This window comes from Pristis pectinata, chromosome 29 (assembly GCF_009764475.1).
Source record: "Pristis pectinata isolate sPriPec2 chromosome 29, sPriPec2.1.pri, whole genome shotgun sequence".
Taxonomy (NCBI): Eukaryota; Metazoa; Chordata; class Chondrichthyes; order Rhinopristiformes; family Pristidae; genus Pristis; species Pristis pectinata.
The window spans coordinates 4,168,677-4,189,543 of record NC_067433.1 but is presented as its reverse complement, the minus strand read 5'-3'; the positions used below and the strand labels follow the sequence as shown (position 1 = coordinate 4,189,543).

At 44.6% G+C, this 20,867-nt stretch overlaps 1 protein-coding gene across 3 annotated transcripts in view; it reads right to left on the bottom strand.

The window, feature by feature from the left end:
- LOC127584190 (rab11 family-interacting protein 1-like) overlaps window positions 1–19,879 on the bottom strand; it is a 42,703-nt gene extending 22,824 nt beyond the window's left edge. Inside the window, exons 1-2 of one of the 3 annotated variants that reach the window (XM_052040781.1) lie at window positions 19,770–19,879; window positions 19,200–19,584 (exon numbers count right to left, since the gene is read on the bottom strand). In XM_052040781.1, coding sequence (XP_051896741.1) covers window positions 19,200–19,549 — 350 coding nt within the window. In that variant the 5' untranslated portion in view covers window positions 19,550–19,584; window positions 19,770–19,879. Of the gene's footprint in view, window positions 1–19,199 lie in introns of all 3 variants that reach the window. The other 2 variants (XM_052040780.1, XM_052040782.1) reach the window with 2 other exon arrangements.
- Window positions 19,880–20,867: the final 988 nt, after the last annotated feature.

Here is a 20,867-nt window from a genome sequence, read left to right as displayed (position 1 = left end):
CAATACAGTCATCAACATACCAGAAAGAGGAGAGGAAGGGCCCCAGAAAAGGGCCAAAACAAGGACTCTTCCACTTTTCAGCAGGCATGCAGAGCTTGCACCACATGAATCCCCTTGATTAGCTGATCTTCATGTCCATTTTGGGGACAGGACAGGGTTTCATGTCTCAAAGAACAGCACCTTCAATGCTAACTCACTGCTCCAGTATCGTATAGGAAGAGCAGGCCAAGATTTTGCTGTGGGACTTGATGCCGTGACCAGGAACCAGAGGTTAAGCCTTCATCCGCTGAAGTGGACTTTGAACCCACAACATGCAATTCGGAAATGAGAGTGGCGCTAACTTAGTAGACCCCAAAACCTACAGCAGACAAAAAAGTGCTAGAAGCATAGAGTGGGCATTGGTTTTTGTAGAAAGATGTGACACAGAAACAGGCCCTTCAGCCCACTGTCCATGCTGACCATCACACCCCCATTTAAGCCAATCCCATTTTTATTCTCCCTCAAATTCTACTACTTACCAAAACACTGCGATTTACAGCAGCCAATTAACCTACCAAAGAACACATCTTGTGGGAGGAAACCAGAGCACTCGGGGGAAACCCATGCAGTCACAGCGAGAAGGTACAAACTCCACACAGACAGCAACCAATGTCAGGATTGAACCTGGGTCACTGGAGCTGTAGGCAGGGGCTTTACCAGCTGCGCCACTGTGCAGATTTCCAGCATCTACAGTTGAGTTCAAAGATAAATTTGTACTGTCCAATTAGACATTGCCAACACAAATTTTGATTACCTTGCATACTGGCTGTTTAAACGATTCTCTTCAGAAGACTTCAGATGCTGGAATCTGGAGCCACACACAAAACGTTGGGGGAACTCAGCGGGTCAGGCAACATCTATGGAGGGAAGGGGACGGTTGACATTGGTGGTGCCTGACCCAAGTTTCTCCAGCACTTTGTGTTGCTCTCTTAAAGGTCTGCATCTTTCAAATCCAACCACTTCTGCTAAGTATTGAGAAGTAAATGCAGGTGAGTTTAATTTGGCACACTTGGTTCAGGGAGCAAGCTGTGGGTAAGATTGTAACCCAAAATAAGCTGAATTTTTGCACTACAGCCAACTCCAGTGTTGATACAAACATCTCCCTCCTGCCCCTTTAATTTCAAAGTCATCGTGCATCTGGCCTCTATTGAGCTTTCTGGCAAGTTCCCCAAGTGCTTCATGCCAAAGTGCTCACACAATAAACTTGAGGGGAAGAGAAGGGGAAAGAGGGCAAAGGGTTTAAGTTTGGGCTGTCATCTTCACATGGATAATTTCCAGGAATGTTTAAACATAGAATTTTCCTGGTGCCTTGCTCCTCTTCTCACTTGGCCAGTCCAAGACAAAAGCAACGCTTAAAAAGGCAAACTTTCTGGAGACTAAGCATCAATTCGATTAGACTGGAAGGTATGAACCATTGGGAGTTGTCCAGCCCTAAAACTATGTTCAATGGGCGTTGGGCTTCAAGAGCTTTATTTTAATGTTCAAGAGTTGGGAAAATTCCACAGCAACTCCCCGCTGGGTCCAAAAGAACTCAACATTCCTTACCCACAGAAATCTTCCTGGTTTAAATACTTTAGAAACCAGCAGCATTGAAAAAAATTTGCAATTCCTTCACAAGTTCAAATCATTTCAGCTAAATGACTTTTTAAATTCATGTATTAACCTTAAAATATATTCATACTTCAGAAACCATGATTACATTTAAAATTCACTACAATTACCATATTTTTTTTTATATAGCTCCTGTGATTTAGTCTCACCTCCCAGGGCACCCTACAGGAGGATCAGTAAATAAAATTTACCACCAACCCACACAAAAGCACGATAGATAACAAAAAGACACAAAGAGATAGGTTTTAAGGAGCAGTGAGGAGTAATTCACAGCCTAAAAATAGTTTAAAATGAGTCACATGCAAGACTCACCTTTGGGAGCAGCTCGAGAATGTAGTCACACCTCTAGAATGGTTGTGAATACTATGGCACGTAGCCATGTGGTCATATCTACCAAGATGTAGCGAGATTATAGACCCTTAAAATTATTACAACACAGGAGGTGGCCATTCAGCCCATCATGTTCACACTGGCTGTTGGTAGATCAATCCCACTTGTCTGCTCTTTTTAGCCAGACTCCTGCAAATTCTCTCCTCCCTGGGAAGCAAGCTCTGCGAATTTGGAGTTGAAATTGGAGGTTGCTACCGTCAGCAGAGGTGAAGGTGCAGCTATTGAAGAATCTCACCAGAAAGCAATGACACTTAGGAGGCATTTAGACAGGTGCATGAACACGTAGGGATATGGATCATGCTCAGGCAGATAGATTTAGTTTAGTTTGGCATCATGTTCAGCACAGGCATTGTGGGGCTATTCCTGTGCTGTACTGTTCTATGTTCTATTTTCAAGATCAAAATAATTATGGATCTGGCCTCTACTGAAATGAAGAGAAAGATGGATTTGGTTTGAACAAGCTCTGAACTTGGCCGTAGTGCAATGTTTTTGTTAAAAAATAATTTCACTGGCAAGGCTGAAGATTTATTGCTCCCAAAAAAAAAAAATGTAGCCTGCTCATTCACTCCACGGGGCAGCTAGAATCAATCCCATCCCACGATTCACCGTCACTCTAGTTACGAGAACCAGACTCCCCAGCCCAAGACCAACAGGATCTGGTTGTCGTCAAGTCAAGCGAGTCTCCTGATAAAATATTTTGGTTGGGTTGGATCAGGTCAGCTCTGTTCTTTATCCAGGTCAGGAGGATCTGCCATGTCAGATCATCAGCAATAATAATGTGCAGAACTATAAGTCTTCCTCCCCACCCTTCCCAGTTATTTTGCAAATAGGACTGGGTCAAGTAAGGAAAAAAAAACAAGTACACGGATCAAGTCAGATAGGTTAGGTTTTAATTTTGTACCTGGGCCAGGTCCTCATCTCCTCCCTCCTCCTGCATCTAATAAGCATATTCCTGTCTCTAATTTGAAACCACAGGTACAAAAAGGCTCCAATACAGCATTCCCACTGCAGCCAGCCTCCAGAACCAACTCTTCAGAATCTCCATGAACAGAATTTTCAAAGAGAGCAATTTCTCACCACACCCAGACTAGGATGACACAATCATGTGAGAGAGTACGTGGTTCAGCGGGTAGTGTTGCTGCTTCCAGTGACCCAGGTTCAATCCTGACCTCTGGTGCTGTCTGTGTGGAGTTTGCATGTTTTCCTCACGACCACACAAGCTTCCTCCCACATCCCAAAGACGTGTGGAATGGTAGGTTAATTGGCCGATGTCAATTATCTCCAGCGTAGGCGGATGGGAGGAGGATCAGGGTGATGGGCTTTTGAGAATAGGTTACAGAGAAATAAGCGAAGGAACGAGGCTGATGAGATTGCCCTCAGAGCCGGCATAGACTTGATGGGCTGAACAGTCTCCTTCACATCACAAAATGAGGGGAATGAAGCTCTAATGTACTTAAGTGACAGGGTTGACAAAAACTGAACTTTAGGGCCTATTTAGACTAGATGGCAGATTTAAATTGCCATCAACTGTATTGACACATTCCTGTAAACAAGCTGAAGTTGGGTAGCATTTAAAGAGAAACCATCAATCTCACAGGATTTACAGATGCACGGTTTTATTTAATGCAAGAAAAAGCACAATCCCCCTGCATCTTTGAAGCAGAAGTGATCTTCTACGTCAGACATGAAACCCATTCAATATACAGAGACTTAAGAAATGGTGTCAGATTGAAAAGCCTTCAGTAGGATTTCCAAAGAGATTGGCCTACAAGAGATGTGACCATAGTAGATTTCGGTTTGATATTTTTCTGCACTTTACCTTTCCATTGAAAATGCAGTTTTGTCTGAAAAGGGTTTTCAGCACATTGCAAAAGCAATGCTCAGAGAAAGTTTATTTCAATTACAGCAACTTTCAATCCTTGGGACATACAAAGCAGCACAGGTAGAACTGCCTGACAATTCAACCAACCCAGGTTCAATCCCGACCTCCGGTGCTGTCTGTGCGGAGTTTGCACATCCTCCCTGTAATCCCATCCGTTCCCCTCAGGTGCTCTGCTTCCTTGTCACATCCCAAAGACACGCTGTTTGTCAGGCATACTGGCCACCAAAATACATAGCTGGCTAGTGGGAGAATAGTTGATAGGCATATGGGAGAGACGGAGTTACAGGGGAATGGGATAGACGAGAAACAGAATAGACTCCATTGGCTGAATGGTAACATGAAGCAAAACAAAAACTTAACGCAGGTGGACTACCAGAGTATTGTTTCCATTTATAACAGGAAAGGCCAAAAACCTTCATCAAATCGGGCAGTGTCTATTGAAAGTTAACCTTTTGGGTTGATGGCAACTTCTCAGAACAGTTTACAGCTTTACTTAAAGGGCTACAGGCATCATTGCCCAGAAACATCACTTCCCCTGGCGGAGGTGTTGAGAACCATGGCCAGTCCCAAAATGGGTTGGCTATTCCGGATAGAGATAAAATTGGAATTCATCTAGATAATAGGGAATCTTTGGAATCCTCTACCCGAGACAAGCCAGTAACTTTTTTTCATTAAAGAAGAAAACAGATATTCAGGGAATTGAAGGATATAGGGTTAGTGCAGGAAAGTGGTCCCAAGGTAAAAGATCAGCTATGAACTTATCGAATGATGGAACAGATGACTCGAATGGCCATCTGGCTGTTCTAATCATTGTTATCTACTTTTCTTATAAACACTAAAATCACAGCGCTGGCTCTGAACGAGCAGTCCTGCACAAACCCAAACTCAGGCTATAACCTTGGCAATCTCTCCCCTATACACACAACTCATGTACTGTACAGAAGGGGTTCAGAAAGAAAATACAAGGAGGTTGAAGATGATCACAAAGAGGTTGAGAGAGAACAGGTGGCACAACAAATTTATCTGGAGCACCTAGTGGAATCAGAGCAGGATGGCTGTTATTCTGTAGTTATGATTTTTCCTTAATTAGGGTCCAGATTTATCAGACTACTGGACTGGTGGATAATGATTCTGTTTCAGATGGAGAGATGGTCCAGAAAGAGCAACACACAAAATGCTGGAGGAACTCAATAGGTCAGGCAGCACTTAAGGGAAACTAAGAATCAATGTTTAGGAGTGGAGTAGGAAACTGAGTAGAGTGGAACTGTGTGTCAGGAGAATCACCAGAAATACAACAGCTCAAATCATGGTTACTGCCCTACAGAGGATGATCAATCACAGCAAGGTCAAGAGATGTGTCGTGTGCTGTGGTCCAGTGGTTTATGTACTGGATTGGACACAGAGGTTTGCCTTCATTTGTGGTTCAAACCCATTAACTTTCAACCAACTATCTAATGAAAAGTGATTTCAATCTTTTAAAACAATGGAGGGAAAGGTCATTGTACACATTAAGCGGCTTAGGCTTCAATAATATTACCAAAAACCCCAATTTTACCTGCAAAAAGAACTCTACAAACAGCCCTCCACAGACCAGAGTAAAGTCAGAAAATGCTGAAAAGACTCGGGAGGGGGAGGGGGAGGGGGAGGGGGAGGGGGAGGGGGAGGGGGAGGGGGAGGGGGAGGGGGAGGGGGAGGGGGAGGGGGAGGGGGAGGGGGAGGGGGAGGGGGAGGGGGAGGGGGAGGGGGAGGGGGAGGGGGAGGGGGAGGGGGAGGGGCCCTTTCAGAACCAGTTCTGATGTTTCTCTCCCCACAGATGCTGCCCGACCTGCTGAGTGTTTCCAGCATTTTCTGATTTTGTCAGATGTTCAGCAACTGCAGTTTTGTTTTTTTCCTCCACAGACTGAACCTTGAATTGCATTTATTATTCCACCAGGGTGGAACCCTAGGGTTCAGTGTACAGCGGGAACAGTACTCCACAGCAGGACATGACCCTGTACGAGATGTTGAACGATCACCAACATTTCAAGCTGATAATTACAGAAAAGGGGCAGGGATCTACTCACGAATGAACTCTCATTCCCCTTCAACTGGGGAATCTGATCCAATTCCTAAACAATTCCATGGGAAAGAAATTGCATTACTCAGATGTGTGAAACTTAATCCAATGTTTTTTTAAAAAATCAAAAGCTGGGATGTGCACGTTGTTGGCAAGGCCAGCATTTATACCCATGCTTGGCTACTTCAGCTACTTTCTAAAACCACTATAGTCCACGTGGCGTACAAACTTTTCTATGGCACTCCATTTTCCCTTTCAGGATATCCTCCCCACCATTGAGGACATCTTCAAGAGGTGGTGGCATCCATCACTAAGGACCCTCACCATCCGGGACATGCCCTCCTCATTACCACTATTGGGGAGGTGGTATAGGAGCGTGAAGACTCATACTCAATGATTTAGGAACAGCTTCTTCCCCTCCGCCAGAGTTCTGAATGATCCAAGAACATTTTCTTTTGCACTATTTTTGTAATTTATAGTAATTTTTAATGTCTTTGCACCGTACTGCTGCAAAACAAATTTCACGTCATACAAGTCAGTGATAATAAATCTGATTCCCAAACTGAAGGCATTTGACAGGCATGTGGATAGTAAAGGTTTAGAGAGATGAGCCAAATGGGATTAGCTCAGGTGGGCACCTTGGTCAGCATGAATGAGTTGGGCTGAAGGGCCTATTTCCATGTTGTACAATTATGAATCTAATATTCTAACAGTTGCAGGATACCTACTGTTCCTTGGGATTTATTTTTGCTGTGCAGTCCAAGTGTTATTACAGATAACGTTGCTTCATTGACTTACCACTGGAACACAATCTCTATTGTTGTGTGACTCCAATAGAAACCATTACATCATCCTATCAGAGTACAGTTCACTGCTCAAGTATTCATTAACCTAGTGGAGATTACATCACATGCAAGGGCTGAAGTCTGGTTATAATTTTAAGATTGCACCCTTTTTACGCAGGGTACAGACACACACACCTTGTTTGGAGCATTCCTTGATCTTGCCAACTGATAGGAATAAATACCACATTACTGCAGTCTTCCCTCAGTTTAACCCAGGTGTCAATTTGGTGAATCAACACCAAAATCATGGTGCTGCATCTGAATGAGCAATCTCGCACAAACCCTATCTCGCAAGCTATAACCCAGCAAGCTCCCCTTCCAGCACCAGTTTTTGAAGTTATGCATGGAATCAGCCGAATGCTCCCAATCTACACCACTCGGTCATAGTCATTACAGCACAGGGACAGGCCCTTTGGCCCAGCAAATCCACCCAAATTCTACCACTCACAAGGGGCAATTTACAGGGGCCAATTAACCCATCAACCCACCTGATTTGGGACGTGGGAAGAAACCAACGTTGTCACAGGGAGAATGTGCAACCCCACCCAGACAGCATCAGAGGTCAGGATTGAACCCAGTGTGACTACTGTTTACACCACTCTTTCTGCTCGTCTGCCCCTTAGACCTTTGGCTAAGGGTTTTATATCAGTGACCCCTGTTGGTATCCCAGTGGTCGGTCCTCACTATCCTCAAATCAGTGGCCACCGAGCAAGGTACAGAAACAGTCTCACACCAGTGTTGCACCAGAGATCAGGACCAATGCTGGACCCATTCTGGAGGGCTGCCAAAACACAAGCATTAGTCATTATATTGAAGGGTGGTGATCATTCTTTTAGTTTCTCTCAGAACAGTAACTTCCCTCTCCCTTCTACAATACATCAGGAAACTATCCATGTGTTACCAGCAAACAACCTTTGTGGTTTACAACACAATCAAGTCACTTCTACTAAAAAGTCAGCTCAATGCAAATCAATTCAACTTCCCTATAACCAAGGCTTGCATGTAATCAGTTTCATTAAAACAGCAAGGTACTTGCCTTGTTATCCTTACTGCCTCTCACTTCTTCACTGGCTAACTAATGTTGCATGAATGAGCTCATCTTGGAAACGAGCTCTCCAACACATGCTGAACAAAACTAGACAACAAGACAGATGACCAGTCAGGGGAACAAACCAATCAGGTTATGCCCCAACCACACCTTGTTCCCAATGGTTACATCCACAGCTGCCATTTGACATTTACCAAACCCCACCTCACCACCATTCACCCTTCCAAGGATCGTCAGTGCCATTGCTTGGTCCCGCTCTCAAGGACAGTGCATGCACCATGCCAGGTTGCCTTGGATAGGTACATATTAAGCACACATTTCCAGTATGACCCAGTAAAAGATCGCAAGGTGCTTAATGGGCAGAGGGAGACTGACAGGGAGAAATTGGAGCAAGTGAGCTCCACAGTAATTAGATTCTTAAAGGAGAAAGATGATCAGGTTTCCAGAGGTGTGGCATTACAAGAATCTACAGAACACCTGAAGCTTGAAAACTGGTTCAGGACACCATTGTACTGATCAGAGTCTACAGGACAAAACTAATACAAAAACAACAGGTCATGGGGCAGTAAACTCATTTACTAATCACCAGTGTTTCAACACATTTATAGTTTTCACAGAATTTTCTATTTGATTGTGAGAAAACTATTTATTGGAAAACAAATTAAGTATTAAAAAAATTGTGCACTGTCATGCATGAAAAATTTACTTACAGCAGTTTCACAGGCACATAGCATCATACAAGCAGCATTGACAAAAAACAAACTGTACACAATTTTAAAAGAACACAATTTGCACTAAAATGGACATTAAGTTGTTTTTGTTCTAAGTGATCAAAGTGGTCACAGTGTTGCTAATACTGAGGTGGTGATTAGGGTTGTGTCGGTTGGTTCAAGAACCGAATGGTTGAAGGGAAGGAGCTGTTCCTGAACCTGGTGGTGTGGGACTTCAGGCTTCTGTACCTCCTGCCCGATGGTAGCTACAAGAAGATGGCATGGCCCGGATGGTGGGGATCTTTGATGGACTGCAAAACACATCAGGAAAGCAAATGCATGTTCCCGGAGATGAGGCAAGAAGAGTGATGAGCACACTGGACTGAGGGCATGGGCAGATTTTCAGACAATACAGTAAAAATCTGATAATCTACTATCCGACATTTGGAATTCCTGATGGATTGGCACCTGGCTCACCAAGTGACATCTTCCATGCTCCCCAAGGCTCAATGGTTCCTATGCTCCCTCCCCAAAGACTCAACGAACTTACTGGAGAATTTATAATACTGTGGAACATCTTAAAAAAGTGTTTGTGGGGGGGGGGGTGGAAGGAGGGGGTGGAAAGGGACATAGTGGGAATTAGCCCAGAAAATCCACCAGTCCAACACAAAAGTCCTGAGCATGCTGAGTTATTGGAGTTTTTGCAGGTAGAAGTGTTTATTTGCAACCTGGACGAGTCCTAGCAGGGACCATGGATGGGGTTATAATGTATGGACATTTTCCAAGTGCCAACTCTCCATAATTCCATCAACTGAAGTCACCCGACACACATCCAAGTGATCTGGAGATTAAAAATACTATTATCCATATCACTCCTTCCACCACCTCCAAGAATCTCAAAGTGCAATCGCCTGTTTAATATCAATTGAGCAGTGCAAGACCCCACAAAGCAGATTACAACCAAATATGAAGCTCGTGTGACAAAGATTAGCCAGGATAACTGCCTTGCTTTCCTTTAAAATAGCACCAGGGGATCTTTAACCGCTTCCCAAAAGACAATGCAGCTACAGTTCAACCTCCCGAGCCAGCTTCTCCAACAATGCAGCACATTCCTTTCATTTAGGAAATGTGAAAATTATCCATCATGTCAGACAAAGTTGTGGCTCTTCCCAATTCCTGAACTGAAGCTGAGATTCGTGAAGCATCACCACTCTCATTGAAGCTAACTTTTCACCACCCTCCCTGCCAAACAAGAGTAACCCATGACATCCTTCCAAGAGTGCTCATGGTCACTTGCATTTGTTTTCACTGCAAATTCAGCTCCAGGCTCTGATCCAAGTCAGATGAAACTGGCCTGATGTTACGTGTATAAGTTGGTATGCAAGTCTCCTGTTTGCTCGAGGACAACGCTGTATTTGTTTACACATCATTGCTTCAGTTTTCCACTGTACAAACATGAGAACCTGACGTATAGGGTAGGAATGCTGCCAAGAACGGGGCTGTTTAATTATGCATTGCCGCTGCCACTGAGAATACCTGTAGTTGTTCTAATAGATGGCCCTGGGCTAGTTTGAACAGAATCATCAACACGTCATCACCTTCCTTTTTTTTGCCTCATCCCTTCCTTCTCTGGGACCACAGACAAAACTGTTTGCTTTCCTGACATAATTCAGAGTCCAATGTCCACTAGATTGTTTTTCTAAAATATATATACAGCTCTCAATAACTAAGCCACAAGGGAAGTAAATGCAGGGCTCAAATCCAAATCATTGCTCAAATGATGTTAATTTTAAGTGATACACCCCCTTAAATGCTGTAAATGCAAAAAAATGCAGAGTATTTACAGCACAGAAATAGATCAGCCTGCCCAGCAGATCAACACCAGTTTATGCTCCAGGTAAGTTTCTTTGCATCGCTCATCTACCCCATCAGTGTTCTTCTACTCCTTTAACCCTTGGCTCAATGGCAAACAGGAAAAGGGTCATGGTTGATGGCCGTTTTTTGTAAATGGAACAGTGCGAGTCCATAGGGGTCAGGACTAGGTCCCTTGCTTTTCATTGACAGTGAGGTGTAGGGAAATAGAGGATCCAGTCAATTCAGAAGGAAAGTGGTAAATGGAATTTGACCTCTTCATTTGGGGAGTTGCAACAAGACAGGTATAAATGGACAGCTATTGAGTGTGAGGTACAGAGGAAGATTGGAGTATTTATCAAGAGATCCTTGAAGACAGCAGAACAGGGTCACTAAAGTGGCCAAGGGATGGGATGCTTTCCTTTATTAGCCAAGGAATTAAGTATGAGAGCAGTTCAAGTCACCACACTAAAGGGAAATATGTGATTACACCGAAGGAGGGTGCAGTAGAAGCTTACAAATTGTAGTCATGAGGAAAGGTCAGATTGGAAAACTATATTTGTCTTACAAATCAATTTATCTTAAAGGCATCTGGTCAATTCAAAGCCTCTAAAACAGAAGTTTGATTTAACAATTTTACCTCTGACTACTATTGCAACAGTTTAAAAAAAAGCACAGCTCCTGGAAATCACAGATGATTTATAGATGGTCAGTTCACATTCAAATGCATGTATCAGCATTGCCTTCCGATTGAACTTTGGGATTACTGCTGGTGGAAGAGCAATCAAGTATTTATATTGGGTGTGGTGACACAGACTGAATCTCAATTTGCTTTTGAAATGTGGTCTTTGCAATAGTTATCTTTCACCATTTCTGCACAAGTATTAATTTTGACTCATCTACTAACTGGATGAACATTGATCCTGGGATCTTTCTGCACCATGGACCTTGGCAAAATATTTATCCAATGGATCAGAGGGAAGCAAAGTTATAACTTGTATCCAAGCTTCAAACTCTGTTCCTCAGTAAACCAACACCCAAGTACTACCTCCTGAAGTTTATCCACACTTTTGCAGAACCCAACACTCAATATACCAAAGTTCTCCAACCAACCCAGCCTTTGCTCACAGATATAATCAGCAGTACAATGGCACAGCTTGTAGAGCCATCACCACACAGCCCCAGTAACCTGGGTTCGATCCTGACCTCCAGTATTGTCTGTGTGAAGTTTGGAGCAACACACACAAAATGCTGGAGGAACTCAGCAGGTCAGGCAGCATCTATGGAGGGAAATAAACAGTCGACATTTCGGGCCCAAGACTCTTCATCAGGACCACTTCTACCTATCACCTCTCAGCTTCTTACATCACTCCCCCACCTATCACCTGCCAGCCTCTGCTCCTTCCCCAATCTTCTTATTCTGGCTCCTGCCCTCTTCCTTTCCAGTCCTGACGAAGTGCCTCGACCTGAAACGTCGACTGTTCATTTCCCTCCATAGATGCTGCCTGACCTGCTGAGTTCCTCCAGCATTGTGTGTTGCTCCAGATTCCAGCATCTGGAAAATCTCTTGCACCTGTGTGGAGTTTGCATGTTCTCCCTGTGACCACATGGGTTTAATCTCAGGTGCTCCAGTGTCCTCCCACATCCCAAAGATGTGGAGGTTGGTAGGTTAATTGGCCACTAAATTGCCTGGTGTGGATGAGCAATGGAATCTGCTGAGGGGGGTTGATGGGAATGTGGGGACAAGATGGAATTGGTGCAAATGGGTGTTCAGTGGCTAGTGTGGACCGAAGGGCCTGTTTTGTGATGTGTGACTAATCATTTCCATTCAAACACAGACCACCAAAGCAACGTTTTCAGTTTGTGATAGTGCCCTGTCAACTTCCAAATCCCTCTCCTTCCGAATCCAGTCGGAAATTTAAGGTAGGTTACTTTGCCTATTTATTCTCTTAACAACAGCAACTCCCCCCGTCCACCCCCCCTCAATGTCTTGGGCACACGAGATATGGTACAAATCAGATACCACAGCCTTATGAATACCCAAGGTTTCAATTTTCCCATTTTCAACTGACAGCAACCAATAAAAGGCACCCAATGTGTTTCGTTTTTACAACAAGACTGATAAAGTTCTGTCGACCATTTGCCTCCTTAGGCAGTCCCTTAGGGTCATGTGACCCGAAGCAAGGATCCACCATCTCCATCAACCTGCAGAGAATGCGCTGGGACCCAACAATCCATCCACAGCACCCAGGAAGTCACACACTGCCAGGAGTAAGCAGGCAGCCAACCTCAAATCTTTTGAGAGATCCTCAGGAGAGATCCCTGGCAGACCACAGGGCTTGCTGGCAATTTCCCTCAATGACAATCATGCACCTGTCTCTAAGCTTTTAGTGGGAGAGTCATGAACCAGGGCATATAGTCACAAGGGGCTGGTCATTTGAAACAAAAGTGCAGAGAAATTTCTTCTCTGGGATAACGAATCTCTGGAATGGTCTGTCACAGAAGATGTCAGAGACCAGATTGTTAAAAGGTGGAGGTAGATAAATATTTGGAAGATCGAGTTGAGGGTTATGAGGAACTGGTACAGAAGAGTTGAGGCCAGCATAGATCAGCCATGATCAAACCAAGAGGCTTACTCCTATTTTGTGTCCTTAAGGATACAAGCACTTAAATACAAATTCTCTGTGCGTCATTTGTTTCTGGGCATGTAACAGAAACCACAGGTTGGCGGAGTCTGGATAACACAAGGGGTAGAGAAGAAAAAGCAGGATTATAAAAACAGGCAGTAAACAGACAGCTTTAAAATTTCTCATTATCAATTCAGCAGCAACTTACTAAACACTGAAAGTGGATGTATTTTAAGATTTTAGGTACAGGGATAACTCCACAGCTATTCAAAAAATAAAATCATGGAATCCTTTTACATGTAGCAATGAAGACAAACAGATCTCATCTGAAAAGGCAGCACGTGTGGCAGTGCAGCACTCCTTCAGGACTGAGGCATTAGCATGGACTTGTGTTTAAGTCTCTTGTCTTGAAGCCACCTTCTGACCAAAGCTGACATGCAAGAGGGGATGCAGCAGATCATCAACATTTGCACTCAATGTCAACAGGTGAATTTGGTGCCAAGTCTAACAGGTCCCAAGTTCAAACCCATTATCAACACATTCTGAAGTAGCACTGCACTATCACACTGTAGTTCCTCAAAATTAGAGATTAAAATCCCAGACTATCTACTCCAATGGTAGGTGAAACATCCAGGGTCATTAACCAAAGGTTTCTCGTCTCTTTGGCAATAATACTTGCTCAAACACCACCAAATACTGATCAGTTTGCAAAATCTACTGTGTGAAAGTCGGGTGCTACTGGCATTGCTATAAATGACTGTACTTCACAATTGAGTCAAAAGGTGTAAAAAGTATTTGGAAGGTCCAAAGGAAATGAAAGACAGCACTGAAGTTTCAAGAAGAAAACTTTGAACAACCTGTATACCAATTCATTGCATATCTGGTTGCTAATTACAAGTTTACTGGTTTGTTTGACTTCCAGGGAGGTTCCTACATACAGGTACATAATACATACAAACACACAATTTAAAATGAACATAGAACTCTTTAAAAATAAGGGTTCGTCAGTGATCAGTACGCACTAACTGAGCAGGCAAGCTCTGGAGGAACAATGCAGAAACACTGTTCAAACACAGCCAGCATAGTGGTTGAAATGTCAGCCAAGTGAGCTCCACTCGCACCCAAATCCTCCTCTATATCTTTATGACATTATTTTGCTCATTAACCATACTAGAGTCCCTGGATGACACTGAATTAGCATGTCTGCCAGTTTAGCCATTTTCCTCAATGGCTTAGACAGATCTGAAGGAGTATCGAGGAGTCTGGCACAACTCCCACACCAGAACTGCTCAGCCAGCCAACTTCCATCCTACTGGGGCAGACTCTGGTGTAGGAAGGGACATTGTCCACAACATCGTCCCCTCAGTATTACGAGTATAATCACCAGCAACTTTCAGGAATCTGTTGCCTATCAAGGCCTCATTCACAGCCTGGTTAAACCACCAGGTGTAATGTGTGTGTAGTTACTGTCCAGGTTCCTTATCATTCATCCTCACACCTGGCATCTGCACACACAGGATATTTTTAGTTGTGGCAGGGTGGACCTCCACAAAAATTCCAAACACGACACAAAAACCCCACCTTCCTTGCACAAGTTCTCTCCTCCCAAACATCCACCTGGTTCCCTCTTGCAGCTCTCATGAACCCAAGGTGAAAACAGTCAAGCTTCAGTATGACAGTACTTGAACCACCAAACCAATCAAATCCCACAGCCAACTCGCTTACCTGGCTTCTAGCACACCCCCTATTTACATCACCCCACCACTGAGACTGGTGTTTAGCAGTAGAGAGCACTTTTGCTCAAAACAAGAAGGTTTCAACTTCTACTCCTGGGCCAGAGACCTAACCACAGGTATCTAGGTCAAATTTCTGATGGAGCTGTTCTTAAAACACCTCAAAAGAATTTACACTGTATTAAATCCCCAAAATACAGGCTGTAAAGGGTGAAAAAGGCTAAAATGGTATCAAAGCATAAAAGGTTACAGACCAAGTGCAGGTAAATGGGACTAGTATAGATAGGTACAATGGTCAGTGGACTAAGGTACCCAGTTCCGTACTATACCATTCAATGATTCTAAAAGCCAAAGCTGTATTATGGAACGATGTCCTACAAACAGTACATTATGTGGATGATGGAGTGTTTTACTGCCCAAGAAAGGCTGTTTTGGTTTGAGAAGGTTCTGATTTCCATAGGTTAGTCATTTCAATAAATTGCAGGCTGGTTGTTTTGATAAGTAGGCGAGTCATCAAAAGCACAGCCCTTAAAAGGTAAGCTTGAGAGGCAAAAGTTTTGCTTTGTACATTGGCAACCTTGAAGGGATCAGGGCCCCGTCACAGCTAAATGGTTAGAAGAGCAGCCTGCACACTACCTTGCTATAGAATGGGCACAGATCTTTGAGCAGAGATTATGGTACTGGGAGGAGATACCCTGGCCACAAAGCATAGAACAGTACAGCACTGGACAGGCCATTCGGCCCACGGTGTTGTGCTGATCTTGATACCAGTTTATGCTAAATGTCCTCCTCCTGTGTATCATCCATATCCCTCCATATTCATGTATCTATAAACTCCATCAGACTGCCTGCTTCCACTACTACCCCAGTACCTCATTCCAGGCACCTACCACTTTCTGCATAACAAAAAAAAACTTGCCCCTCACGTCATCCTTATACTTCAACCCCTCTAATCTTAAAAGCACATCCTCTGCTGTTTGACATTTCCACCTTGGGGAAAAGATTCCGTCTACCCTATCTATGCCTCTCAATTTTAAAAACCTCCCCTCAGCCTCCGACACTCTAGGGAGAACAACCCAAGTTTATGGTAGGTCACACCAACAATCCCATAAGCAGAAGGCAGCTGGTCAGAGATCAGTGAACATCAAAAATAAAACCGAGGTAATCACGTGACCAATTTACTAGGAATATCACAAGCCAGAACTATAGTCATTTAAAAAGCTGTTGCAAGTATTTGGCCCTGCACAACAGGTTCACCATGAATGATGTAATGCAGGGACTGGCTGAGGGAAGACAATATTTGCCACTCCCTTGCCTGCTAACTCACGTGTCTATTACCCGTCACATTCCTGTTACTGCATAACTAACCATCGGATATTGCCATTTCCGCTCCATAACATTACAGCCAATACTTACCTGCAGGCAATTCATTTTAAAATCTAACTTGTCTTAGTTGCCACAATTACTTTTGAAGGAGGCTCTCCTCCGGTGAACTGAATGGCCAATATTTATCCCTCCATCGTCGCTGAAAATCACCATATGGAGGTTTGTTGAACCTTGCTGTGCACAAATCAACTGACATATTTCCTACAAGTGACCAAACTTCAACAGGTACTTCACCGGCCACAAGGTGCTTCAGGGTTTCCCAGAAGGAAAACCACAGGCACGGCCACTCTGTCCATCCCTTGTTTTCTGGGTCCAAAGCTCTGGAATTCCCTTCCTGAAACAGACCCCAAACAGGTTCCATAGTGTTGGAATTGACTGTTTTAAGTAGTTTTTTTAAAAATATGTATAGTGTTTAATACACTTCAAGTGGCTGTACAAGGAATGGCCACTTCTTAGCTTATTGGTTCATCCATCAGGTGAATACGTGTTTTCTCATTGGTTGGTTTTGACACAGGGATCTAATAGGTTTTCTGATTGGACTATTGTTAGCTAAGGAGTACCTCTCATCTCAGGTATAAAAGGTGTAGTTTTTCGTTAGTCACTCTCGTCCATCTCTCTTACTTATCTTGCTCTTCCCCCCCCCCCGCCCCCACAAGCTCATTTTCATTTCCTTTGTCTCGACTCATCTCCTAGTAGTAAAGCCAGTGCCATATGCTCTGTGAATGTCTTTGTTTTAAATTTTTCCAATAAAACTTTGTGAAGCACCCAGTTGGTTTCAACTCATTCTTAGACTCCTAAATGAACCCGCGGATTCGAAAATAACTGGATCCGACGATAGACACAAGTCACCAATCAATCCAAGAGTAAAACTTTTGCCCAGAGAAGGCTTTGAATGAGGTAGCTCATCACCACAACAGCTCAGGTGAGCAACAGAGGGGAGACTGCACAACTCATCAAGGATGTAGGAAAAAGTAGTAGTTCTTGGGCTGAGATAGGAGTGGAACGCAACACCATCATGGACCATTTGGAAGAGCATAAACAGCAGAGACCTCAATCCTTCACCTTTTTTTTATATAAATACTGGCCATCTCCCCTCTCTCAGTCCAGATGAAGGGTCTCAACCCAAAACTTCAACTCTCCATTCCCCTCCACAGATGCTGCCTGACCCGCTGAGTTCCTCCAGTATCTTGTTCCTTGCATGGATCTGTTGGACTCATTTTTGCTCTATAATGAGTTTACAACCTGTCAAGGTACTCCTGAAGGCTTAGCTTTCTGAGCTGTGCTTTTGACAACTTGCCTACATCTCCTTCTGTGATGCATCAGATTCTCAGCCTCATCTTCAGGTTCTTCCACAGCTGAAACCCCTCCCAATCTTTAACCTCCTCCAGCTCAACAGTACCCCAATTCTGCAAGTCTTAAATTGCATTATGCCACCGTTAATGCCGAGACTACAAGTTCTGGAATTCCCCCTCTGAAACTTAATCTTCAAAATCTTCCAGTAGTAGTCAAATTTTGCCCAATCAAGCACATGGTGCACATTAGGGTAATTCTGTTACTTTTTTTTTTAAAACCGGAAAGGCAAGCAGTGGTCACTACATATTGTTTCCAGTTCAGCTTCCCTACCACACCTACACACCTCCAAAGTACTTTAGTTCTCATCACCACTGTTTGATTCATCTCATCTGCACTCCTAGTCTCAAACACACACTGGCCTCAACCCAAATCCCCAGGCTTTAAACTAATTAGGTCAACCACCAAACTTTGCAATTGATGTCCTTTACAGAGTATAGCAAGCAGAGTTCACTAAATTATTCCTAAAAATAAATGTACACCAACCAAGAAATGTTTGCAACTTCCTCCTAGTTTGCACTTCTCTTAAATGCAACCATTTCTGCTGCATTGGTGACAACCTTAGACCTTTGCCTAATGTAAAATAAGTAATTTGGAAACCTCACCCATAAACTCAAGAGATTAAATTATGCAAACAAGTCTCAAGATAGATGTCCCATACCAACAGACTTAAGACAGCTATAAAAAGCTGCTCAGCTGCACTGTACAGTTCAAGTGCTGTTTGTACAAGGACCACTACATTAGTAGTGAAAACGAAACCTCTCTCCATCTTCAGGTTTCCAAGTTACACACCAGACCGATTTGGGAATATATCACCAGTCCTTCATCGCTACTGGGTCTAAACCATGGAACTCCGCTACGGGAGTAATTTCACCAGGAGGACCGCTGTGGTTCACGGAGGCAGCTCACCACCATCTTCAGGAACGATTTGGGAAGGTCAGTAAATGCTGGCCTTCCCCACAATGCGCATATCAGAGCAGGAACAAAATGACTGAACAGAATGCACTGCAAACATAACTTTTCTGCTCCTGACTTAATACACTCTAGTATTAGGATAATTACTCATCCGAAAGAGGAGCAATATAGTCAGCTGTCTCCCACCAACTACAAATGAGTCAAAAGGTGAAGCAATTAACATTCTGGGCACTTATGTTAGATATCTCAACAAGAATGCATACAACTAAAAAAAACTATTCCCCCAACTACTTTAAAATATGGATCAAACTGTTGAGGCCGGGAGCCCCAATGCAATTTCTCAATTCATGTACATGAGAGGTCAGGCTCCCGATGAAAACACCATTTTGCCTCTGCAGAGTTAACCGAGAGTAACACAAGAACTAAGGAGCTGTCAGCAAGCATACCAGTCTTTGCAAATGCCCTGCAGCAGACTTCAGCTCAAGGCTACACCGTCAGGGAGCAGCGCTCCACTACCCTTTGGGGATCAGACCCTCCTGGCTAGTCGGAGGCCCTGCGCTTCACTACAGAAAACCTCAGAGCTGCCAATCACCAGGTCCCTGTCACGTGTTTTGCCCCATTTCCAGCTCTTAGATTCAAGCATTTTCCATCAGAAGCGGAAAATTCTACAAATAAAAATCAAAGCCAAAGATTGGAAAGTTCTGCGGGGGGGGGGGGGGTTAATTTTGCTCAACAAGCAGTTTGCACACAGCTTACCCCACTTTGTTCCTGCTCTTGTGCTGGTACAGCTCGCTCAGGTCGATCACCGCCTGGCCCAAGAACTTGTCCAGCCCCACCAGGGCTCGGTGAGTGACAATCAGGTACAGGGTGCTTCGCTCCTTGCCGCCCTGCTGCAGCACCGGCAGCTCGAACTCGGCCTCCTCCCTCCACAGCGGCTCCCTGCTCTTCTCGGCCACCGAGCTGGAGTACTTTTCCTTGCCCAGCTGCATGATGACAAAGGCGTCGTTGGTGCCATCCTTGCCCTTGCTGCGCAGCCCGCGGGCCCGCATCACCACCACCTTGACGTGGGTCGGATACCAGTGCTGGCTCTGCTCCAGCAGCGACATGCTGGCTCCCAAACCTCAGGCGACGACGAGACAGGCTGCCCCCCCGGTGAAACAGAAGCAAAAGTCTGGTTAGTGTTACAGGACTTCGCAACAAAGTGTCAACAACTTCTGGTATCGACGAGTGAAACTTAAACAACTAACTCCTCTCCCGGACACCTCTCCGCCCCACTCACTGGAACTTCTCGCTGAGATTGAGCCGAGGAGAGTACACCAGCCTCACCCGGGGTCGCTGCTACCTGGTACCGGACTCAGGAGGCTCCCAACCCGGTCAAGACTCCGCTCCGCCACCTTCCCTCCTCGCTACATTGATTCCACCTGACTTCACAAGCGGCGAAAACCACGCAAGGTGCCGCCTTCTTCCCGTCGCCATTGGTCTACCTGCCTGCCCGTAGTCCCGGAGCCGCGCGCTGATTGGTTCGTCCTGTTGTCCATCATGTGTGGGATGCATCCCGCCTTCTGTGCACTGCCATTGGTCCAGCTGCCCGCCCGTAACAAAGCAACCCCCCCCCCCACTCTCCGATTGTGCTTTTCATATGTCCATCTGGTGACGTAAAGGACCCGCCTCCCCTTGAGGCTGACAGGGAGGGGCGGGGCCAGGTCGCCCTGTTGTGCAGCAACGAGGCTGATCCCATTTGGATGTTCCCATTTGGAGCTGGGACCTTTCAAACAACTCTCTGTAGTTTCTGATGCAAGACCGAGATGGACAGGGTGTTGAGCCACAGAGTTCAGGGCGAGAGTGGAGCTGAGGCCAAGTTCAGATCAGCCACAATTTTACTGAATAACAGAATGGACCCAAGGGGCCGAATAGCCTCCCCCTTCTCCTCAGCGCGCTAGCTATTACCACAGATCAGCAATCTCACATGGTTTGTTGTGGTGAGACAACTGAATGAATAATTTGTAGCTCCATGGGGAAAGAACAGAGCTTAACCCATTGATAGAAAGAGCAGGGTTATAGCATTGATGGGATTACTGTAGCAGGGTACTGTACAGTATGTATTGTACATCATGTACTGTCACATTACGTAACACGTATTTTCATGTTTTCCCAGTGACAGGGAAGGACGCCATTCGGCCCATTATGTCTATGCCTGTTCTCTGAGCAATCCCATTCCCATGCATGCACAAGAGACTGCAGACGCTGGAATCTGGAGCAAGAAGCAAACTGCTGGAGGAGCTCAGCAGGTCAGGCAGTACCTGATGCTGCAGTTTGCTTCTTAGTCCCACTCCCAAACTTATTTTCCTTGTAACCCAATTTCTCTCACATGCTGATTAACACCCTCCTGATTCACCTACCACCCACCGACACCAAGGGTAGTTA